This window comes from Oncorhynchus masou, chromosome 21, assembly GCF_036934945.1.
Source record: "Oncorhynchus masou masou isolate Uvic2021 chromosome 21, UVic_Omas_1.1, whole genome shotgun sequence".
Taxonomy (NCBI): domain Eukaryota; kingdom Metazoa; phylum Chordata; class Actinopteri; order Salmoniformes; family Salmonidae; genus Oncorhynchus; species Oncorhynchus masou.
In genome coordinates, this window is record NC_088232.1 from 7320259 (window position 1) to 7345883 (window position 25625).

At 43.6% G+C, this 25625-nt stretch overlaps 2 protein-coding genes and 1 long non-coding RNA gene across 4 annotated transcripts in view; 1 reads left to right on the plus strand and 2 right to left on the minus strand.

Moving 5' to 3' along the window:
* Positions 1 to 7901, minus strand: LOC135507734 (zinc finger protein with KRAB and SCAN domains 5-like). Of its 2 annotated transcripts, XM_064927340.1 has the most exons (4): positions 7625 to 7901; positions 7122 to 7252; positions 6159 to 6917; positions 1 to 1203 (listed from the first exon to the last, which is right to left on the minus strand). In XM_064927340.1, the coding sequence occupies exons 1-4, from the start codon at positions 7899 to 7901 to the stop codon at positions 1045 to 1047; spliced, it is 1326 nt and encodes a 441-aa protein (XP_064783412.1). In that variant the 3' UTR covers positions 1 to 1044. The 2 variants fall into 2 exon arrangements, with proteins under 2 accessions (XP_064783412.1, XP_064783411.1); XM_064927339.1 differs by lacking the exon at positions 1 to 1203 and having other exon boundaries at positions 3236 to 6917.
* Positions 7902 to 12165: 4264 nt separating this feature from the next.
* LOC135507730 (zinc finger and SCAN domain-containing protein 12-like) lies at positions 12166 to 22957 on the minus strand. The gene is made up of 6 exons (XM_064927335.1): positions 22684 to 22957; positions 20035 to 20165; positions 19682 to 19834; positions 14207 to 14368; positions 13725 to 13836; positions 12166 to 13440 (listed from the first exon to the last, which is right to left on the minus strand). Exons 1-6 carry the CDS (start codon positions 22955 to 22957, stop codon positions 12551 to 12553), a joined length of 1722 nt encoding a protein of 573 aa, XP_064783407.1. The 3' UTR covers positions 12166 to 12550.
* Positions 22958 to 22970: 13 nt separating this feature from the next.
* The window catches only part of LOC135507735 (uncharacterized), a 33066-nt gene continuing 30411 nt past the window's right edge, over positions 22971 to 25625 (plus strand). Inside the window, exon 1 of the long non-coding RNA XR_010450706.1 lies at positions 22971 to 23047. This is a non-coding gene — a long non-coding RNA (uncharacterized LOC135507735). The remainder of the gene's footprint in view (positions 23048 to 25625) is intronic.

A 25625-nucleotide genomic window follows, 5' to 3' on the forward strand; every position in this document is an offset into this window, starting at 1 on the left:
TACATGCACACCAATATTCCGTTTTTATTCAAGTATTCTGCTTTTGAGTTGACACATTTAAATCATCATATCCCGTTTACAATAACACGTAAAGGCTTGTATCCCGGTTATGAGAAACCCGGATAAAATGCCTGGGTTATGCTAATCTCAGAGGGGTCTCTTCAAACTGGGTAAGAGTGTACAACTTGTTTACTTCTGTTAGGGAGGGAAATTAACCCATTTAACTTGTCATTTGAAACAGGCTTGTGTAAACCTAGTCTAGAAAAAGGACAGTTGAATATTTACCCTACTGAGGTGATGTACACTGAACAAAAATCTGAACGCAACACGTAAAGTGTTGGTCTCATATTTCATGAGCTGAAGTAAAAGAGAAGAGAAATGTTCCGTGCACACAAAAAGCGAACTTTGCTCCGGAAGCAGAAGCTCTTGTAACGGTTTGATCTTCAAGCGCCTCTCCTTCCTTGATGTGAATGGTCTGGTGCTTCTTTACATAGTTCGCCTCAGTAAAACACTTCCCACATGTGGGGCAGGCGTATGGCTTGTCGGCGTACATCCTAATGCTCAGCCTCCCAAATTGTGACCCGATGACACCAGAGGAGGTAGAAGTAGGAGCCACCACCCTCAGGTGGTTACTCTCTGAGCTGCCTCCTCTAGCCATTGTTTGGGTGTTGTTGTGTGCTGTGTTATAGGCTAGGTACCTCGTGGTGAACGCCCATCCTGACCCTGTCTGCATTGGTGTGGTAAACCTGAGGTAAGGAAAAGACAGACTTCCTGAAAGACTACCATCAGGGGAGTCTCCCACCACTCTCTGTGATGGATGAAGCCCAGGGTGACCTGCTCTGCTCATCATAGATACTGTGGTGTTTTTATCATAGGTCTGTCTCGATCAGCCCCAGGTCCTGCTCCATCCTTGCACTGAGACTGAAGGGTCTGGGCTGCAGACTGGATCCCTGACGGGAGCCTCGGTCTCTCTGATGACCACCAGGACTGCGGTTGTTCAGTCCACCTGTCCACTGGTTGTGTTCTGTGTGGTGGTGGAAACTGTCAGTCGTGGTTCGGTCCCGGTTCCGACTCAGGAAGGAAGATCGAAGGCTTCTGTTCCAGGGTCCTGATCCGGGGCCAGGGTTTGTAACCAGCCACTTCAGAGGTCCAGTCTCTCCCGACAGCAACACAGGATATCAGCAGGTCCTCATGGACTGCAGACTGCAAACAAATTGTACAGAAGAGCATATAAGAAACTACACTGCTCAAAAAAATAAAGGGAACACTTAAACAACACAATGTAACTCCAAGTCAATCACACTTCTGTGAAATCAAACTGTCCACTTAGGAAGCAACACTGATTGACAATAAATGTCACATGCTGTTGTGCAAATGGAATAGACAACAGGTGGAAATTATAGGCAATTAGCAAGACACCCCCAAATAAGGAGTGGTTCTGCAGGTGGTGGCCATAGACCACTTCTCAGTTCCTATGCTTCCTGGCTGATGTTTTGGTCACTTTTGAATGCTGGCGGTGCTACCACTAGAGTGAAAGCATGAGACGGAGTCTACAACCCACACAAGTGGCTCAGGTAGTGTGGCTCAGGTAGTGCAGCTCATCCAGGATGGGACATCAATGCGAGCTGTGGCAAGAAGGTTTGCTGTGTCTCAGCGTGGTGTCCAGAGCATGGAGGCGCAACCAGGAGACAGGCCAGTACATCAAGAGATGTGGAGGAGGCCGTAGGAGGGCAACAACTCAGCAGAAGGACCGCTACCTCTGCCTTTGTGCAAGGAGGAGCAGGAGGAGCACTGCCAGAGCCGTGCAAAATGACCTCCAGCAGGCCACAAATGTGCATGTGTCTGCTCAAACGGTCAGAAAAAGACTCCATGAGGGTGGTATGAGGGCCCAACGTCCACAGGTGGGGGTTGTGCTTACAGCCCAACACCGTGCAGGACGTTTGGCATTTGCCAGAGAACAAATTCTGCGCTGCGCCCTGTGCTCTTCACAGATGAATGCAGGTTCACACTGAGCACATGTGACAGAGTCTGGAGACGCTGTGAAGAACGTTCTGCTGCCTGCAACATCCTCCAGCATGACCGGTTTGGCGGTGGGTCAGTCATGGTGTGAGGTGGCATTTCTTTGGGTGGCCGCACAGCCATCCATGTGCTCGCTAGTCTGCCATTAGATACCGGGATGAGATCCTCAGAGCCCTTGATACTGGTGCGGTTGGCCCTGTGTTCCTCCTAATGCAAGACAATGCTAGACCTCATGTGGCTAGAGTGTGTCAGCAGTCCCTGCAAGAGGAAGGCATTGATGCTATGGACTGGCCCGTCCGTTCCCCAGACCTGAATCCAATTGAGCACATCTGGGACATCATGTCTCGCTCCATCCACCAACGCCACGTTGCACCACAGACTGTCCAGGAGTTGGCGGATGCTTTAGTCCAGGTCTGTGAGGAGATCCCTCAGGAGACCATCCGCCACCTCATCAGGAGCATGCCCAGGCGTTGTAGGGAGGTCATACAGGCACGTGGATGCCACACACACTACTGAGCCACATTCTGAATTGTTTTAAGTACATTACATCAAAGTTGGATCAGCCTGTTGTGTGGTTTTCCACTTTAATTTTGAGTGTGACTCCAAATCCAGACCTCCATGGGTTGATAAATTTGATTTCCATTGATAATTTTTGTGTGATTTTGTTGTCAGCACATTCAACTATGTAAAGAAAAAAGTATTTAATAAGAATATTTCATTCATTCAGATCTAGGATGTGTTATTTTAGTGTTCCCTTTATTTTTTTGAGCAGTGTGTGTAATATATATATATATTTTGTTCTCTAAATAAGCTTTGTTGTACAATTTTTAAAAGGTCAAATACACTTAATTTAAAACAGTCTGCAATCTATTGAATTCAGAGCGTGTGAAGTTATATCTAGGCTGAATATAAGCCTTCCACAATCATCATAACCACATACTTTTCATTATTTTATCAAAATAGTTTAATCTGATTTTTTTTTTTGCAATAATCACTTATCTGGCTTCAAGTCTGTCTATGAAAATGCCCTTTTGTTAGATATTTAACCAAAACACTGCATAATGCAAATTCACTAATAATGTAGCAGGTATTGTAGAAAATGAACACCGGTCTCAAACACTCTCTAGCACAAGCCCACATGCTAGAGAGTAGCCAGCTACTATTTATATTTCAAGTTTAGCCAACTTGGCTCTAGGTATAATTTCACATGCTCTGAATTCAGCTAACAAGGCAAAACAGTTGGGAGGATTATGAACACACCCTTCTGTCTGTCTCCAACTGTTTGAACAGTCTGTCCACCTTGTTCAGATGTTGAGGTCAAGTGGCCTACCTTATTTCTCAGAATGACAAGTTGACAATTCCTTATATAAATAGTTTTATGCTTATTCCACATCCAGAAAACAGACTAAACAGCTAGTAAAACAATCTTTATTTGACAAAAATGCTGCTAGCGATACGTGGTACCGTAATATGCGCATGACAAACTGAGCATACATTACCCAGAATGAATGTTCATTGGTACATCCGTTTTTAGCCGTGTCTGGTATGGTTCGAAAGGTTACCTTCTCCACTATAACAGTAAAATAATGTCTCCATGTGTTTCAGTGTCCATATGACCGATTCTGTTGGACCAAACCTCAAATGCAAATAGCGAGTTGAAAACGTTTGTCAGAGAGGTAGAAGTGATCTCTCATCTTTGTTGTGAGTGATAGGGGGAGGGGCTTGGGAGAAAGAGAGGGGGGTCTGCTGTCCGGACCTCTGGCAGTCTCTATGGGGGTGCCACAGGGTTCAATTTTTGGACCGACTCTCTTCTCTGTATACATCAATGAGGTCGCTCTTGCTGCTGAGTCTCTGATCCACCTCTACGCAGACGACACCAGTCTGTATACTTCTGGCTCTTCTTTGGACACTGTGTTAACAACCCTCCAGGCAAGCTTCAATGCCATACAACTCTCCTTCCGTGGCCTCCAATTGCTCTTAAATACAAGTAAAACTAAATGCATGCTCTTCAACCGATCGCTACCTGCACCTGCCCGCCTGTCCAACATCACTACTCTGGACGGCTCTGACTTAGAATACGTGGACAACTACAAATACTTAGGTGTCTGGTTAGACTGTAAACTCTCCTTCCAGACCCATATCAAACATCTCCAATCCAAAGTTAAATCTAGAATTGGCTTCCTATTTCGCAACAAAGCATCCTTCACTCATGCTGCCAAACATACCCTTGTAAAACTGACCATCCTACCAATCCTCGACTTTGGCGATGTCATTTACAAAATAGCCTCCAATACCCTACTCAACAAATTGTATGCAATCTATCACAGTGCAATCCGTTGTCACCAAAGCCCCATATACTACCCACCATTGCGACCTGTACGCTCTCGTTGGCTGGCCCTCGCTTCATACTCGTCGACAAACCCACTGGCTCCATGTCATCTACAAGACCCTGCTAGGTAAAGTCCCCCCTTATCTCAGCTCGCTGGTCACCATAGCATCTCCCACCTGTAGCACACGCTCCAGCAGGTATATCTCTCTAGTCACCCACAAAACCAATTATTTCTTTGGCCGCCTCTCCAGTTCTCTGCTGCCAATGACTGGAACGAACTACAAAAATCTCTGAAACACTTATCTCCCTCACTAGCTTTAAGCACCAACTGTCAGAGCAGCTCACAGATTACTGCACCTGTACATAGCCCACCTATAATTTAGCCCAAACAACTACCTCTTTCCCTACTGTATTTTATTTATTTTGCTCATTTGCACCCCATTATTTTTATTTCTACTTTGCACATTCTTCCATTGCAAATCTACCATTCCAGTGTTTTACTTGCTATATTGTATTTACTTTGCCACTATGGCCTTTTTTTTGCCTTTACCTCCCTTATCTCACATCGTATATAGACTTATTTTTCTACTGTTTTATTGACTGTATGTTTGTTTTACTCCATGTGTAACTCTGTCGTTGTATGTGTCGAACTCCTTTGCTTTATCTTGGCCAGGTCGCAATTGTAAATGAGAACTTGTTCTCAACTTGCCGACCTGGTTAAATAAAGGTGAAAAAAAAGAAAAGAAAGAGGCAAAGCGAGAGGTTTCACTCGCCATAATCTGTCCAAAATAAACCCAATGCCATTCTGCCTTTTGGGGCGACTCCCCCCATTGTTAGGGCTGGGAGACATGAGCATATCGTCGTTATATACCGATCTCTGGTGTAAATGGGAAGGTACACAGCACAGAAGGAGCGAACGAAACCAAAAAGACATGAGAACAAGGGGACATAAACGTTCATAAAAACAAAACAAAAAAAATATTCCAAATGCGATACAGGCATTTGGAATATCGCACAAAAACATGAAGTCAAATTTATCTAATTAATTTGATATATCGCCCAGCCCTAATTGATAAGCAATGCATTTGGTACAGATTTGACAGCCTTATTCTAAACGGTTTATCAAAACAATGTGCAATACATTGGGCCATTATATTAGTAGGTAGCTATATTGCTATAAAAGTATTGGTCCACATTATAGCTAGTGTCCAATACTGATACAGGCAAGAGTTGCTTGCCTTGGGTCCCAACAAAAAGCTTTAGGCCCAATTTGTTATATTGGTCGTCTAGTAGCCAGCTAGTGGGGATACTTGTAAATTTACAGCTAGCTAGATTATTCCTGCTGTTGTTTACTTAGCTAGCCAGGTAGCTATCGAGTGGAATTGTAACTTTTATGTCAAAGAGTGGAATGCATTTTCTGCTGGTGTATCCTTAGGTATCTCCTCTCAGAAAACCTCTTCACGCAGTGATTACAGGCGAATGGCCTTTCTCCCGTGTGGACCCTTTGGTGCCTCTTCAGGTCACCAGCCTGGGCGAAGCGCATATGACACTCAGTACAGCTGAAGGGTTTCACCCCTGTGTGGACCCTCTGGTGCCGCTTCAGGTTGCCAGCCTCAGCAAAACGCATGTGACATTGGGTACAGCTGAAGGGTTTCTCCCCCGTGTGGACCCTCTGGTGGATCTCCACCTTCTGGGGGCAGCTGAAGCCTTTGTTACAGAACATGCAGAGGAACCGTTTCTCTTTACTATTGCCTGATGTGGCTCCCCCTCCCTGAGCCTGGGCTCTAGCCCTGTCATTTGAGTTCAATACCTGATCGAAAAGGACGTGGCTGTGTGAATCAGAAGGCCGCATCGACGTGGACACAGGGTTGCGATCCGTGAGGTCGTTTAAAGGGGAGTGGGTTGCGACATTTGGATTAGTCTCTAAGCTTTCCCTGTAATCTAAGAAATCTCTACCCTGTGAGAGTCCATTTCCTAAGTGAGTATCTGCATTCCATGTGGGAGGAACGTCGCCCTCCACTTTTACCTTATCTACCACTATAACCTCCCCTTTCTTATCTAGGCACCCTTCAGAGTATACACTACTACTGTACTGGTTCCAGTCCCCTCTAGACAGATCAGTCTGTGTCTCTAAATCCAAGGGAATGTTGCCAGGGTCCATCTTTGTAGAGTAAGAACAAGACTGATCATTGCCAGTTTCTAACACGTCACCTGCGTCTCGATGGGAATGAACTGTCCTCAGGCTTGGGTTACCGTAAAGTAAATACTCTGAGCCGAGAGCAGGATGACAGCCCAGAGGTCCCAGCCCCAGTCTCTCTGGGCTCTCTGGTCTCTGTGTTACGGTTAAAGTCTCTGTGTCTGTCTCTGACTTGCGGATGCCGTTCAGCGTTCCACTGACCTCTGTGACGCTGCATCTGGTACTGGGCTGCGTGGTGGCGGTGGGATTTTCCGTGGCTAAAGAGGGTGCTCCTGCCGATCCAGTCTGGACGTCTCTGCTGTGCCGTTGGTTCTCCTCTTCTTCAGACCTCTCCTGCTTGACTCCAAGACCAGCGGTCTCTGCATCTGCAGCCTGACACAAGAAGAGGTTGTTGTTACTGGTAACTAGTTGTATTGGATAGCAATGTCGTAGGGAAATCTCACAAGCTCCCCTATGGAAGATAAATGAGGATGTACATGTAAGCATGTGAATAGCTGAGGGGAGCCTTTCTGAAATGAACAGGCCATATTTCATTTACATAGTAACACATTTTCAATGCAACACTATTACACTAACCTCTATAACGATAACGTGCTGGGTTGAGGATCCACTCCCCTCATCAACAGTGATTGGTTGGTCATCTCTCCATGTATTGTGTCCCACTGGCTTCAGAAAGCTCCTGTGGCCTCCAGTTAGATGTCCTTCACCTGAGAGAGTGATTGGGGGGGAAAGAGGTGCTTAGGTGAACTACTGTGATTGATCAAAGTTATATTGTGCACTATTGACGCTGTCTAGAATTGGTAAGGATTTAAGGTAACACTTATTATAACTACTTGATGTACTACTTATTGATTGATGTAGGCTGATTATGTTCCATGTACCACATTGTTTGCAATTTGTAAATAATAAGAAATACAGAAAATCAGGGATCTGGTTACAATAGCTTGTAACCAGATCCCTGATTTACTGTATTTATTTTTGCGCAAGGTAGTTAAGTAATCAGGGGAATTATTGCATTCTATCCAAAAACTGACCAAGACCCAATTACGCAGCCTCTGCCTTTTTTCTGCAAAATGTACCTCTAGCCATTTCTCTGTATCTGTCGAGGATCTTGACACTACTGGGACGACTGGCGAGGACGCGCTCTCGCGTTGTCCTCTCTGTGCGCTCCCGTGCCACCTTCAGTTCCAGTAGTTTCCTCCGCAATGCCCTGTTTTCTTTCTGGCTTTGAGTTATTTCTAAACGAAGCACTGCATAGTCGTCGTCTACGAGTTTACAGATCTCTGCCACGGCTGCATTCGCTAGCACCTCCATTATGGAGGCTATTTGAGTGTGATAACCCACACAGTTTGCCATTGTTAGCTGCTAACTAACCTGCGGTACATACATAAATAACGTCTATCAACCAAGTCCTGTCTCCAACGCGAATTAAACACTATATGGGGTAAGTATGTGATGCTGTGCAGTTAAATTAGTCATTTTTTTAACATCGAAATAACAACAATAAAACACTAACGTGGAAATTGTTCTTGGTCACTGTTCACTTCCGTTAATTCTTCGTGTGAGTTTCCGGCAGACTAGTTGTGTTGCGTATTGCTGCCTTTCACAGGTCGGAGTGTGAATTGCACATTGTCAGAAAAAAAGTGGAAAGGATTTTTGTTTAAATCGCACCTCCACCTGACTCTACACATAAACAAACACACCACCCTTATCCCACTACTTTAGCCTTACCAGATACTACAACAGCCTGGGAGGATGGAACCCTTCTCTTAAAACCAACTGTAGATCTTCTGCAAAGAGGAAACTCTTACACCCAAAAATGTCTGTCCTGCTGCCACTGCCTCATATATATTTTCCGCAATTTAAGCCCCATCGGTGCAGTACAATTTAATTACCACAGCAATAAACGCAAGAAATCCTACCTTACTTAAACTCATCCTGTGGATTTCTCTCTTCAGGCCTACTCACCGGGGGGCTCCTTGGTCTCAAACTCTCGGCAGTATTCTGCCTTCTCCCTACAGTTAGCAGCTGTTAGCTCTGCCCACGACTGGCTCATGTGAACTACAATCCCGACACTTTTGTTTTATAACATTTAGAAACGTCAATACTCATCGCTTGCAATACGGCCTTTCAAACATAAAATGATCCTTCATTGTGAATTATATAAACATTCAACTGTCGTTAACAAATTACCAGCAATCTAAATCAGAGTAGATTTTTCATCAGTATGACACAAATCATCTTGTTGATGCTGAGCATACTCCCATTGGTCAGCATGGTGGAACTAACTATTTCCATCCCCATAACACCATCTGTAGGAACTCAAATTAGCATATTTTGTTGGACACATCCAGGTAGTGAATCCCGGTTTAAGTCAAATGTATTGCATTGGTGCCCAATGAACATGACCTAGAACAAGCATCATGATTCCACTACTTATAAGGCCACTCCTATAGACTCTATGTGCCATTAGCACCATACGTGCTATTGTTCCTGAGAATGATCATTATCATCAAAAATGTAATTTGGTAATGGATATAAATCAAATGGATTCGGATCAGTTCCACTCTCCGGATCAGAGTTCAACCTCTCCATTCACCAATCAATCCGTCAGTTTTAAAAATCATTCAATTTCCAAATCATAATCAAAACCCAATGAATTATCCATCCCAAATTTAGATTGACATTGTTCAGTGATTAAAACCCTCAATTTGGCATACACCAACATTGGCAGAATGTGCATTTATATTAACATACCGTATAATGAACCTATAATTCTAGTATTAATATTCTTATCATGCATATAATTACAGATCAGTATCTTAATGCATTCTTAATCTCAATTACTATACATGTAGCAGTGTGTAATCAATCAAATTTTAGACAAATCTAAATCAATTATGGGCACAGTTACCCACCCCCCCTTCAGGCACTGATTCTCCTGGTGTCTCTTCATTGGTTCTTTTTCAGATAGCTTAATATTTCAAAGTGGATGGCCCATGATGCTGTCTCACCTGGGCCGCCACCACCTTTACCACCCATTATGTCTTGTCCATTTGTCAACTAGCATACCAGCAACATGAAAGAAGTTTGGAACAGATCTCTCTTCATGCTCACTCTACATCGACTCCTGTCACACTCCTGAGAGAAAAAACAGGAGAGAAAAAACAGTTGATAGCTTCGGTTGGATGCTGTACACCGGTTGGTGGCTCAGGTCTCTCAGTAGAAGTGGTGCGGACAGGGCCGTATTGAGCACCTTTGTCGCACTTCTTCAGCCGATTAGAGGGGGTTTTGAGGTTCACACCGTCCTCGGCCGAATTATCCCCGCCCATGCATCAAGACACCATCTGACATCACTTTTCATGATAACCGAGAGAGAGGACACATGTCAGAGAATAACAACACATTCTGCCCCAAAAAAATATCAAATTGGCTTTTCCCCATCACACTGTCAACTTCATCGCAGAGTCACAGGATTAGGACGTTAGATCTCTAACCCATTGTGAGAAATCCCAACAATCTAGCAGAATCAATCTAGTGAGATTTGTATCGAAACGAAACAGAACATACAGCACAACAATGCACTTCTACATATCACTCAACACACTTCTACATATCACTCAACACACTCCTACATATCACTCAACACACTCCTACATATCACTCAACACACTCCTACATATCACTCAACACACTCCTACATATCACTCAACACACTCCTACATATCACTCAAGGTGTGTAAACTTCAATGCTAAACCTCAGAGGACTGGTAAATTCCCCCATTTTGACACGACTTGTTAAAAAAACTAATTGAATAAGAATCACTACCATTAATAATTCCATAAAGAAAAACATTGTACCCATAAGATCATAGGAAAATTGTCTTAATACAGCCTACCCTAAGTGAAAGGCAACGCCCTATCCAAATCACAAATATGGCTATGAACTACATCATAATGATCAGTATTACAAATGACCTTCAAATCATCATCTGAATGGCTTTCCATTGAGGGCGATCAACCCACAGTGGAAAGTCAGGACAGAGGTCATACAAACCCTTCAAAGAAGTGTGTCTTATTTGACTAATTAATGAAAAAGTCTAACATTCCATACATTACGTATCCCAGGTTTACAATGAGTTTCCAGTTCTTTTTCTATTCAAAATAATTCACGTGTTTAATTAAAAAAGACTTCAGAAAATTGTGTGTGTGTGTGTGCCCCTTTAAGATACCTCGGCACTAACCCATATTCATAACCAGTAAATTGTGTGTGTGTGTGTGTGTGTGGTAAACCATATGGCAAAAACAAACAAAAATTGCCAGGCCTTATTTAATTGGGTAGATTTATACTTATAAAACTGCCGAATTTCACTAACTGCTCTCCTAAGACCATAGCCTCAGGAAACATTTCAAAAAGAGAGTGAAAATGCCCCCCCCCCCCCCCCCCCCATTCTCCTGGAAAAGAAAGTGTCAATTTCTCAGCGTATCCATAACCTAATCATTTCAACCTGTTGCATTTATTCTGTAATAATATAAACCTGTTGTTTAACAAATCTAGAACCTTCAAAAAGTTGCAACAGTCAAAACTAACAGCAATCCACTTTAATGAATGGACACTGTTCGGAAACAGATTATCGTTTGAAATTAAATTACCTTCCTGCTCAAATTCACTGGTGTTAAACTATAGAATTGAGTAATGATTACAAAAATGCTGCCAAAGCATATCTCCCATACAACTTAGTCATATCTCTACACCAAACTAACCCACTGTGTCCCTTACAGCCTGATATAGCCCAGCGAGCACCACACGCTTTCACCAGCAGAATGAAACAGGGCATTCGTTGTCTATAACATATTTCCATTCAAATGATTAGAAGTCGCTGTTTTCATTTCAGTCTACCCAAACAATACGACTCTATATTTTGAATACCAACTTCTGCTTCACACTTATTCAAAAACTAGTATTTTAAGATGAACCTGTAATGCGTCAAATGTATAAAATACTTCAGCCAATTCTCAAGCATATATTCAATACATATCCATAGTTGAATTTCAATCAGAATCCCAGATTTGAGTCAATACCGTAGAACCAATGCTATTGATATAACAAAGTGAATCCCGCTAATAACCCAATTACAATGGTTTGTAGTCTTAACATCTGGCACATAACGACACAATTTCCAGAAAATAGACTTAAAAGTTCCTCCAAGTGTTTCTCCGCAGAGATTTTCACATGCGCAAAAGGAATAGATTAGCAGTCAACAAGTTAAATTGACCTCCATTGATGTAAAGCGAAAAGTGGATTGTTTTATCATGCAACATATTTCAATTACTTTACTACATCACATTAGCTCCGCAATGATCATTTGTTTGATGAAAAATTAGTCTTTATACGACGTTATAAGTATGAACATAATCTTGTAATTTCTCCACGATAAGCCATTGGAGTTTAATATAAAAAAAATGTTTTTGTGTTGATTCAAGAATGAAGTATAATGTTTTGGTTCCACTTAGGTAAGGGAAACTCAGTCCCTGAAATGACACACAAAAAAAAACAAGTCAGTCAGCACAGAGTAGATTTTGTAGTTCATTTAAACAAAATGGTCATACACTCACAATGTGAAGTGCAGCACTTTTATTGCACACAATTATACATGTGACAAGTAAAATAACTTTGATCTGATACCCTCGTTTTGATCAACTTAATTTTAGAACGCCTTGGAAAAGGTTCAACATAACACACAGCTTCACTACTTCAGGTCAAGTAAAAACTCAGGCACTATCATTTCCTCATTATAAAACACCAGCATCAAACAATAAGACCAGGTTGTCACTTTACATCAGTGAAGAATTTTTACAGACACCCTCCCACCAACCATATCATCTACTCTGCCTCATCATACTCATTATTTTCTCAGTTCACCTCATCCAGTTCCCTACTACATCCTAAACCAACAAAGTTAACTAAACTAACTAACTAGTACGACATTACATGTCACTATACTCTATACATGGGCCATGTGCATTTTCTGCTGGTGTATCCTGAGGTAGCTCCTCTCTGAGAACCTCTTCCCGCAGTGTGTACAGGTGAATGGCCTCTCTCCCGTGTGGACCTTCAGGTGTGCCTTCAGATGGTGCTGGTGGGAGAACCTCTTCTCACACTGGGGGCAGCTGTAGGGTTTCTCCCCTGTGTGGACCCGCTGGTGCCTCTTCAGGTGGTGCTGGTGGGAGAACCTCTTCTCACACAGGTGGCAGCCAAACGGTTTCTCCCCCGTGTGCATCCTCTGATGGCTCTCCATCTGTTTGCGGAAACTGAAGACTTTCCAACAGAATGAACATGGGAAGCACTTCTCTTTGCCACCGGATCTACTGATAGAGTTACTACTACTGTTATTTGTCAATGGGCTTGTGTAGCCATTTAGTGTTGAGGTACTGGCATTGTCTGAGTTCGGGTTTTTTATAAATCCCATAGAAGGCTGGCTGAAGGCAGCACCTGTTTGTGGGGTAACCTGAGGTGCCATCTGTCTCTCTGAATCACAACTATAGGAGCAGGACGGAGCATCGCTAGCCGAGTCTGTGTCTGTTCTCTCCCGCCCCATACTGACACCTCCCGGTCCCCGCAGACCAAATCTAAACATGGTCCTGGTCTCAGCCAGTCTGTTGTCATGGAGACTAAGTTTGGTTGTTGTTTTGCGTTTGACTGTCTGTTTCTGGTTGTGGTTAACAGTGTTGTTCCCCAGCCTGAAGTTGAAGACGCTGTCCCATCCACTGACCTCCACTATGTCGCTTTTGGCCCCAGCCTGCTCTGTGATGTCATCCCCTGGGCTCTTGGCTGCACCAGTCTGGGAATCCAATATGGCCACTATGTCTCCTCTTTTAGCCTCCAGCAAACCACCTACAGGCAAATGTTACAATCCAGACTTAACAAACATGACAACAGAACAAAAATCATATACATGGATTTTGTGTGTGTTATTTGCCTGGTGATATGATATGACTGTCATGTTGATATACATAGTATTGTTTGTTTTTGAATTTCATACAAATTGTATTGATATTGTTTTAGAAATAAAGTACTCATAAGGTTTCATGTGTTTTAATAAAAACATTTGTCAGGTGCATCACTATTCCAATTGAAGATCTATTACTGTATGTAGGCTATATGTATTTCTCCCTTACCTTGCTCCCCCATCTTTAGTCCACTCAACAGATCAATGCTCTCTGGTCCGTCTTCTATTGTCTCCTCTTTGACCAGCAGCAGATCAGGCTTCCCTTCCTCCATGTCTACTGACTGTAAGAGATACAGAGTGAGAGGATGTTGGATCAAGAAATCTGATATGAGCACCCTGCTATGGAGCATCTTCTGATTGGACAATGAGGGATTGCTATGAGTACTATGTAAACATGTTAGTTGACTTGATTACCTGACATGTAAATGGTTGGATAATTCAAATGCAGTGTCCCACACTTAAAACAAAATTAATCAACATCTGGGCCTGTATCCACACAGCCTCAGAGTAAGAGTGCTGATCTTTCCATTTAATCATAATTATGACCTAAAAGGCTAAACTGATCCTTGATCAGCACTCCTTCTCTGAGAGGCTTTGTGGATACGGGCCCAGACCTAATACCATTCAGACAGTAGTTCACAGTGGCCTCACCTCAGTGAGACCGTGTGTGGTCCTGTGCTGCTCAGATGGTTTCTCTGGGGGTTCAGGAGGAGGTGTAGGCTGGTTGTCCTCCATGACCATGGTCCCCTCCGGGTTCCCCAGACCCTCCTCACAGCTCTCATCCTTCACCAGCAGCACCTCTGGACCCTCATCCTGGAAGAGAGGTGATACAGATTACAGACATACACTCCCTCAGATACGTACACACACACACAGATAATATAACACTTTCAACATGGAGTGTTTACCCATCCCCACTGTTTGTATGTATGAAGGATCCCCATTAGCTGCTGCCAAGGCAGGGCATACACTTCCAGGGGTTCAGCACAATTAAGGCAGTTGTACAATTTTGAAAACATTACAATACATTTCACAACACATTAAGTGTGTGTCCTCAGGCCACTACTCTACTACCACATATCTACAACACAAAATAAATGTTATCATGTTTGTGTGTGTGCATGTGTCTACGTTTAGGTCATATACTATAGTTACAGAATGACTTCATTGTTAAACCCATCATGGTGGACAAACAGTAAATATGGTGTGGGTGAATAGTCAGTTATGATAAGTCATCATCCGACAATACTAAACTATTTTGAGGTGTACAGTGGGTGTTTGCTAGTGTGTGGTTATGTGTAGGTATATTTAGTAAGTCAAATGCGCTGAGGGGTGGGTATATATATGTAGAATAGGGTGAAATCAGGGGCCGTATCCACAAAGCCTCTCAGAGGAGTGCTGATGAAGGATCAGTTTTGCCTGTCAGATCATGATGATGTAGACAGGTCGAGGGCCTGATCCTCGATCAGCACTTCTACTCTAAGACTCTTTGTTGGGCCGGTATCCACAAAAGGCTATCAGAGTAGAAAATTGGTCATAAGTGCTGAGAATAGACACAAATTTAACTCTTACTCTAATGGGTAAAAATAAAAGCGATGAATGAAGCTACTTTAGTCATAAGAGTCCCACCTAGTCGACAGATATTTAGGAAACCACAGGAGCTGTCCTAACCAGTTAAGAGTTATCAGCAGGTTACTGGTGATGAAGCGAGTCAATGGTTCCTGTGCCACATGCAATTGCTTCGGAGTTGCTCAAATAATGTTTGGATAATTCTATAAGGTCAATCCATAAATAATCTAGACCTCCATGCAACAGTAACTCTTGCGCTTCTGACAATGATTTCACGAGGCCTATTTCACATGATATGCCTAAATACTTATAAAGACTAGACGAAATAAATAAACACGTTTTTCTTTCGATTATTTAATTACCTACATAATGATATTTCATGCTATCCCGTCGGAGCGCAACACCACGTTGTAAAAATAAAAAGCCTAAATCGGGAATGCCGGTAAATTGGGCAACTGAAAGCATCTAAAGCTTATGTAAACTTTGATTGTGTCCGATGAAAATTCTAGAACTTTCAAACGTATGCAACATTATTGGCAAGTGATTTGATAAACGGGAGTTAAAAGTTGTTAAAGGGAAGTGACGAGGGTTGGTAACAGTATAATGGTAATGTCAAAATTCAGTTAACAATAATCAGAATTGGTAAAAAAAAAAAAAAAAAAAAAAAAGTTATTTATGCCAACATATTAGGCTATAATTAAGAGAAGGCAACGTGATCGTGTCAGGAGAACTATATCAAACGTTTTACCATCTCAACATTTGATGTACAGTCACATGTGGTTGTATGAAGCGTGCCATACAGTTCACAGCTGGCGATGCCTCATTGGTTATTCCCTATCTTTTGCAACAAGGTCAATGAGCGTCATCACTATCTTCCCTTTGCAGGATGTCGTGACTATCAGCTGAGAGAAACTTTTATGAGTTGATTTTACTCCTGGCTCAGAGTTTGCCCGGGCAGTGTCTTAAAATCGTATTGTATTTGTCACATGCGCGGAATACAACAGGTATACAGTGAAATTCTTACTTTCAAGCCATTAACCACCATTGCAGTTTTAAGAAAAATACATGTTAAGTATATATAGTTAAGTAAAAAATAAATTTAAAAAAAGCAGCAGTAAAATAACAATAGCGATGCTATATACAGGAGGTTCTGGTACAGTCAATGTGTGGGGGCACCGGTTAGAGTTAGATACTATGCATATATAATAAACAAAGAATAGGAGCAGCTTAAATGGGGGGGGGGGCAATGCAAGTAGTCTGGGTAGCCATTTGATTAGCTGTTCAGGAGGCTTATGGCTTGGGGGTAGAAGCTGTTGAGAAGCCTTTTGGACCTAGACTTGGTGCTCCGGTACCGCTTACCGTGCGGCAGCAGAGAGAACAGTCTATGACTAGGGTGGCTGGAGTCTTTGACAATTTTTAGGGCCTTCCTCTGACACCGCCTGGTATAGGGGTCCTACATGGCAGGAAGTTTGGCCCCAGTGATGTACTGGGCCGTACGCAATCCCTCTGTAGAGCCTTGCCGTCAGAGGCCAAGCAGTTGCCATACCAGGCAGTGATGCAACCCGTCAGGATGCTCTCGATGGTGCAGCTGTAGAACTTTTTGAGGATCTGAGAACCCATGCCAAATCTTAGTAGGTTTTGTCCTGCCCTCTTCACGACTGTCTTGGTGTGCTTAGACCATGTTAGTTTGTTGGTGATGTGGACACCAAAGAACTTGAAGCTCTCAACCTGCTCCACTACAGCCCCAAACGATGTTAATGGGGGCCTCTTCGGCCCGCCTTTTCCTGTAATCCACTATCCGCTCCTGTGTCTTGTTCACATTGAGGGAGAGGTTGTTGTCCTGGCACCACACGGCCAGGTCTCTAACCTCCTCCCTATATTATCTCATCGTTGTCGTGATCAGGCCTACCACTGTTGTGTGATCAGCAAACTTAATGATGATGTTGGAGTCGTGCCTGGCCATGCAGTCATGAGTGAAGAGGTAGTACAGGAGGGGACTGAGCACGCACCCCTGAGGGGCCCCGTGTTGAAGATCAGCGTGGCGAATGTGTTGTTACCTACACTTACCAACTGGGGGCAGCCAGTCAGGAAGTACAGGATCCAGTTGCAGACTAGTTATTTGACTAGTAACCAAAAGGTTGCAAGATCGAATCCCCAAGCTGACAAGGTAAAAATCTGTCGTTCTGCCCCTGAACAAGGCAGTTAATCCACTGTTCCTAGGCCATCATTGAAAATAAGAATTTGCTCTTAACTGACTTGCCTAGTTAAATAAATAATTAAAGGTGTTTAGTCCCAGGGTCCTTAGCGTATTGATGAGCTTTGAGGGCACTATGGTGTTGAACGCTAAGCTATAGTCAATGAATAGCATTCACATAGGTGTTCCTTTTGTCCAGGTCTGAAAGGGCAGTGTGGAGTGCACTAGAGATTGCATCATCATTACCACCTGGTTATTATTTTTTCAAATGTTAACAGGTTTTAACAGGATGCCTAGGACCTTTTCTGAGATGCATTGTGGATACAGGTCCAAATGCGATGTATACAAAAGAATCTCAATGAAAGTCTTAGAATGAAAAGTCCCATTTTGTGTTTATTAAACATAAGTTTTAAATACACCATATGAAAACCACACATACACATCTCAACAAAAAATGAACTTGATAAACTGCATTCATTTTCTCATTAAACATGTCTTGGGGGATAAAAAAATTAAGTAGTTTAATAGAAGTAATGAAACAGGCGTTTGTGAACATCACATATTCTACACAGTGCAAACACAATATGTAACAGTCTTTTTAGGCTTATGTAGCTTATACAGTGGACAAAACATTAGGATTCACTTTCCTGCTTTTTCCATGACGTAAACTGACCAGATGAATCCAGGTGAAAGCTAATATCCCTTATTGATGTCACTTGTTAAATTTACTTCAATCAGTGTAGATAAAGGGGAGGAGACAGGTTAAAGAGGATTTGCAAGCCTTGATGCAATTGAGACAGGGATTGTGTATGTGTGCCATTCAGAGAGTGAATGGGCAAGACAAAAGTGCCTTTGAAAGAGATATGGTAGTCGGTGCCAGGTGCACCAGTTTGAGTGTGTCAATAACTGTAACGATGCTGGGTTTTTCACACTCAACAGTTTCCTGTGTGTATCAAGAATGGTCCACCACCAAAAGGATATCCAGCCAACTTGACACAACTGTGTGAAGCATTGGAGTCAACATGGGCCAGCATCCCTGTGGAATGCTTTCGACACCTTGTAGAGTTCATGCCCTGACGAATTGAGACTGTTCTGAGGACAAAAGGGGGGTCAAACTCAATATTAAGAAGGTGTTCCTAATGTTTTGTGCACTCAGTGTATATATCATATCACACAATGTCTGGATGCAATATTCAACACTGGAATCTGTTACTCTCGTTATTTAAAATGCATCTGTGGGTCTTTTCTGCTGAAAACAATTAAAATGTGTCTTTAAATCAGGGTTTGATCTAAATGCCAGAAACTATTATGTGGAATGGTTACTTTCTATGTTATAGAGTGGAATGTTTTTTCTGCTGGTGTAGCCTGAGGTAGCTCTTCTCTGAGAACTTCTTCTCACACTGGGGGCAGCTATAGGGTTTCTCCCCTGTGTGGACCCTCTGGTGTCTCTTCAGGTCACCAGCCTGGGCGAAGCGCATATGACACTGTGTACAGCTGTACGGTTTCTCCCCTGTGTGGACCCTCTGGTGTCTCTTCAGGTGGCCAGACTGGGCAAAGCGCATGTGACACTGGGTACAGCTGAATGGTTTCTCCCCTGTGTGGACCCTCTGGTGCCTCTCCACCTTCTGGGAGCAACTGAAGCCTTTGTTACAGAACATGCAGAGGAACGGTTTCTCTTTACTATATCCTGATGTGGCTCCCCCTCCCTGAACCTGGGTTCTATCCCTGTTGTTTGAGTTCAATTCCTGATCAAAAAGGACATGGCCGTGTGAATCGGAAGGACCCATCGACGTGGACACTGGATCGCAATGCCTGAGAGAGTGTAAAGGGGAATGGGTCGCAACATTTGTATTTGATTCAAAGCTTTCCCTGTAATCTAAGAAATCTCTGCCCTGTGAGAGTCCATCTCCGAGGTGACTATCTGCATTCCATGTGGGAGGAACGTCGCCCTCCACTTTCACAGTCACCTCATCTACGACCAGACCCTCCCCTTTCTTATCTAGGCACCCTTCAGAGTATACACTACTACTGTACTGGTTCCAGTCCGCTCTGGACAGATCAGTCTGTGTCTCTAAACCCAAGGATATGTTGTCACGGTCCATCTCTGTAGTGTAAGAACAAGACGGATCATTGCCAGTCTCTAACGGGTCACCTGAGTCCCGATGGGATTGAATCGTCCTCAGGCTTGGGTTACCGTGAAGTAAATACTCTGAGCCAAGAGCAGGAGGACAGCCCTGTGGCCCCAGCCCCAGTCTCTCTGGGTCTGATCTGTGTTCAGATCCTGTGTGTAAAAGCCTTTGTGTTACAGTTAAAGTCTCGGTGTCTGTCTCTGACTTCAGGACGGCGTTCAGCGTTCCACTGACCTCCGTGATGCTGCGTCTGGTCCTGGGCTGCACTAGGGAGGCAGTGGGATCCTCCGGAGCTACAGGGACCGCTCCTGCCGCTTCAGTTGGGTTCTCCTCTCCTTCAGTCCTCTCCTGCTTGACCCCAGGACCTGCAGCCTCTGTATTTGCAGACTGACACAAGAAGAGGGGAGGTTATTATCAGTACATTAGTTGAATTGGATAACAATGTCGTGGAGAAGTCTCACAAGCTCCCATATGGCAAATACATTATGATGTACACGTAAGCTAATGAATAGCTGTGGGGAGCCTTTTTGAAATAAACTCGTCACATTTGATATACTGTCATTTTTATGCAACACTATTAATCTAACCTCTATCACAATAACGTGCTGGGTTGAGGTTCCACTCCCCTCGTCAACAGTGATTGGTTGGTCATCTCTCCATGTATTGTGTTCCGCTGGAGTCACAAAGCTTCTGTGGCCTCCATTGAGATGTCCTTCACCTGAGAGAGTGATTGGGGAAAGGGAGGTGGTTAAGTTAGGTACTGTCAATGCTCAACTGTATATTGTACCCTATAGACACTGTCTAGAATTGACAAGGATGTAAGGTAACACTTCTCATAACTTCTTGATATACTATTTATTGATAAATGTCAGTCATGAAGACAGTCGTGAAGAGGGCACAACAAAACATATTCCCTCTCAGGCAACTGAAAAGATTTGGCCTGGGTCATCAGATCCTAAAAAGGTTTTACAGCTGCACCATTGAGAGCATCGAGAGCATCCTGACGGGTTGCATTGAGAGCATCCTGACGGGTTGCATCACATCATCACATCATGACCCCCCCCTCCCACCAGGGATTCAAACCAGCGACTTTTTGGTTACTGGTCCAACACTCTTAACTGCTAATCTACCTGCAGCCCCAACCCAGAACCTGGTTGGAATATAATATTGTGTCTTTGCGGAAGATGGCTAAGTAATCATGGGGAATTATTGCATACTATCCAAAAACTGACCAAGACCCAATTCTGGGTAACACATCTGGGCCCGGTTTCCCGATAGCAATGGAACTTAGGCTTCGGAGTGTTTTAAGATACATCTTTCCTACAACGGCCTAAGATTTCACGTGTTTCCCAAAACACCAAGCAGAGAGAACTTTCGATTAAAGCCAATTTATGCTTGATCCACAGGCTCCGTACGTATGGTGTGACGCAATTGCGGAGCATCCAGAGGCTTGTGGAGGCCAAATCCAGCTCTGTACAGCGATGCCATGCGCCTCTCATATTGTGTAACAAGGGAGAGGGCGCCGTATAGCTCCACACTGACATGATTGGTTGACACTAGGTGGGGGTGGTAAATCCTCTATAAACACAAACTCACTTTCTTGACAAAAAAACATGGAGAACTTTAACATAAGGCTATCAGAAGAAGTTCACAAAAAATAGCATATTTTTGATACATAGTGTACGGATTTCAAAAGACACAAAAATGTGTTTGAACTCCTGGAAAGAGATCGGGAAGGCTATGAGGATAACGCGGGCAAAGAGGTCAATGAAATGCAGATGGTAGGGGATAGAAAGAAGCTGGATTGACGCACATTCAACAAATCTGATCTAACAAAGTGGGTATTTGTCAAATCCATCACGATTGATATATTGTAACAGGCCCACAATGTGGTTACTCAAATCCAATTTGGATACATTTGGCTGTTTTTGCTGCATGACATTTAAAAGTTGTCCCTTTTCAGGTTTAGAAAAAGTGACTGCTAAATGCTAACTCCCATTCGTATAAACTGGTAGCACAAGCTAGCATATAGACATCGGTGGTGGTAGTCAACGTAGTTTTAACTGTAATGCAGTTGATTGATGACAATGACATGAACATATATTGAGCTTGACATCCATATAAGCATTATACTCCGATTTCTACTTCAACAGAGTGAAAAACATACCAACAATAGTCTAAATACAGTGGTGTGTATTCATGGATGCCAAGGGAAGCGAGTCTTCCCCAAATATTTGACCAATAAAAATAAAATGTCTGTTTTTTTCTCTGTCCAAATGTTGCTTTTATTTGCAAGTGGCTGAATCTCACTGGAGAAATCATCAGAGCGAGGGAAACAGCGCCCCTCTGTCTCAGTATGTGTAGCCCGTGTATCTTATGCTGCCGGGAACACCAATCAAATCACATCCTAAGCAAAACCTCATTACTGTTTCCGGTCTGGTTGTGTAGATGTCCTGCAGTAGCTAGTTTACTAAATCGGCCCTTTCCTAAGCCATAGATGGAGATTTGGACTTGTGGTTTTGACTTAACTCTCTGTACAGGTCAATGATTATGAAGGCAAAGTTTTTCTGAACCCCACCCCCCCTCTTCCCCTTTCCATAGCTGATACCAAATAATCCAGCTTTGATCATTTGAATCAGCTGTGCAGTGCTAGGGCAAAACGTATACCCGGGGTCCACCACCGAGTTTGGGATACGCTAGCCTAAATGTAGACTAATTTTGCTGGGTGGGGAAATGGGGAGACTCGGGGTGGAGATGCAGGTGGAAAAACAGTGCAGCCTTTTAAACGTTTTTGGGACTTAAAGATTTTTGAAGACTTGCAAGGGGTACTGACACTGGAAGAGCTGCCATCCCTGGTTCCCATTGAGCCTGAGTAGGGATCAGATCTGTTACTTTTTTTAACAGCAACGTTGTTTGATTTAGTTTATTTTATGGGTATTTTGATCCATTTATGGGAATCCTGTTTCCATCCCTCAGTAGGTGGCGGAATGCACATTAAATTGTGCGATCGCCAACATACCTTAGAAGACAACTTCCTTCAACAGCTCTGTGCTGCTCCGTGAAACGCAAGAAGTAGAGGCCATATCACTGTAAATGTATTAAAATATATAGCCTGCCTATACTGTAGGTAGGCTATATTTTTTCGATGAAATCAGTGTCATGTTCATTCCATTGTCTTTTTATTTTGCCAATGCATACGTCGGGTTGACCATGCAGCGCCTTTATGCAAAATGTACCTCTTGCCATTCCTCTGTATTGGTCGAGGATCTTCACACTTCTTGGACGACTGACAAGGACGCGCTCTCGCATTGCCACCTCTCGTGACACCTTAAGTTCCTGTAGCTGTAGTTTCCTCCGCAATGCCCTGTTTTCTTTCTGGCTTTGAGTTATTTCCAAACGAAACACTGCATAGTCGTCGTCTACGAGTTTACAGACCTCTGCCACTGCTGCATTCGCTAGCACCTCCATGATGGAGGCTATTTGAGCGTGAATAACAATACAGTTAGCCATTGTTAGCGAACATTAGCAGCTAACTAGCGTTATATAGACAACATCTATAAACCAAGTCCTGTATCCAACGCGAATGAAAGACTACCTGGGGTAAGTATGTGATGCTGTGCAGTTAAATGAGTCAATTTTTGATTTCCATGGTGTTAATAAACGTCTAAATAAAAACGCGAACGTGGAAATTGTTCTTCGTCACTGTTTTACTTCCGTTTACACTGAAGTGAAGAGAAATATCCGCGTGTCGTCGCAACACTTAAAGTACCTCCGGGTCACAGACTTTTAGAAAATCTTCAAAATTAAGATCGCCCAAGTAATAGTAGAAAACTGTCAATAACCTGCATTTATTCATATTTAAGTCACATTTGCACCATGTTCAAAAGTCATATAAATGCCCCCAGTGCGAATCACTGTTAATGGAATACATATTGGCTTATAGAGCATAAACTATTGTAACTTCCCTGGGTTTATAACCGCGGAAATCGGCCCGGCCGTACGAGCATACTTTTGCAGCACAGTCGATAGCGCGCCGGACCTCGGGCTAGAAGGTCGACCTGCTCCCTGCTGTTTCATTACATTGGTGTCGGAAGTGATCGGACCTTGCATCCACGACAGTGCGTGTGCTTGGCCGGTGAGCGCGTTCCTGTAAGACGAAGAGCTGCAAGCTAGCGCGAGGACCCGCTCTTTGAAAGGAGTGAGGAGCGTAACGACCCTGGGTTTATAAGCGCAGATTTCGACCCTGCCGCACGAACATGCTTTTGCGGCACAGTCGATAGCGCGCCGGACCTCGGGCTCGAAGGTCGAGGGTTCGAGACCTGCTCCCTGCTGTTTCATTACACTATTTTGGGTGCTGTAGTAAAAGTTTTGTTGGGAATAGTAGTGTTTGTAGAATATATTTGGTGTCATTTAATAGGGCTCTGAATAATATGGAGTGTTGCTGGCCTTTTACTCCACCCATTCCATTGGGACCAACCTCAGTCGCCCATGAAATAACACCATATATTCTACAGACCCTACTGAGTATTTCCAACCCCACTTTTACATTGGCGCATAGAATCGTTTTCTCTCTCTAAGCCAATAATGTAATTCTTAGGCCTACAGTTCGACGCATACAACAACACAGAGTTACACATGTAATAAACAAACATACAGTCAATAATACAGTAGAAAAATTATATACAGTATGTGCGATTGAGGTAGGATAAGGAAGGCAATAAATAGGCCATGGTGGCGAAGTAAATACAATATAGCAATTATACCTTGGAATGGTAGATGTGCAGAAGAAGAATGTGCAAGTAGAGATACTGGGGTGCAAAGGAACAAGATAAATAAATACAGTAAGGGGATGAGGTAGTTGGATGGGCTATATACAGATTGGCTATGTACAGGTGCAGTGATCTGTGATCTGCTCTGACAGCTGGTGCTTAAAGCTAGTGAGGGAGATATGAGGCTCCAGTGATTTTTGCAGTTCGTTCCAGTCATTGGCAGCAGAGAACTGGAAGGAAAGGCGGAGATTCAATGAAATCAGTGTATTGTTTTTTGTTACTGGTGTGTAATGGAGGCGAAGTCCGGTGCAGGAGAGCAGAGTGTAGTTAACAGGCACACTTTTTATTCCAGTCCAAACGAAAGCACATAAGTACATAAACGTGCCAAAAGCACGCAACATAAACAAAAGTCTGGCGCGTGACAATACCCACATAACATAAAACAATTTCACACAAAGACATGGAGGGGAACAGAGGACTAAATACATTCAGTGTGATTAGCGAATGAAAACCAGGTGTGTATGGAACAACACAAAACAAATGGAAATATGAAAAATGGAGAGGCGATGTGTAATGGCGTTCTTCGTTTGTCGCAAGAAAGTCAGACCGAAATGCAGCGTGTTGGTTACTCATGTTTTTTAATGAAACAAAATGACGATTACATAAAAATACTGAGACAAATAAAATGAAAAAAAACGGAACGCGAAACCTATCTGGTGAAACTACACAGAGACCACTACGAAATACAACAACATAAACCCATGTCACACCCTGGCCTGACCAACTAATTAACGATAACACAAAATACTAAGACCAAGGCGTGACAACCCCCCCCCTAAGGTGCGGACTCCCGGACGCACCTCAAAACCATAGGGAGGGTCCGGGTGGGCGTCTGTCCATGGTGGCGGTTCCGGCTCGGGACGTGGACCCCACTCCATAAATGTCATAGTTCCTCCCCTTCGCGTCCTGGGATGATCCACCCTCGCCGCCGACCATGGCCTAATAGTCCTCACCCAGAACCCCACTGAACTGAGGAGCAGCTCGTGACTGAGGGGCAGCTCGGGACTGAGGCAGCTCGGGACTGAGGGGAAGCTCGGGACTGAGGGGAAGCTCGGGACTAAGGGGCAGCTCGGGACTGAGGGGCAGCTCGGGACTGAGGGGCAGCTCGGGACTGAGAGAAAGCCCAGCACTGAGAGGAAGCCCAGTACTGAGAGGAAGCCCAGTACTGAGAGGAAGCCCAGTACTGAGATGAAGCCCAGCCAGGCAGTTGAATCCGGCAGATCGTGGCTGACTGGCGGATCTGGAAGAGTCTGGTTGACTAGCGGATCTGGAAGAGTCTGGTTGACTGGCAGATCTGGAAGAGTCTGGTTGACTGGCAGATCTGGAAGAGTCTGGTTGACTGGCAGATC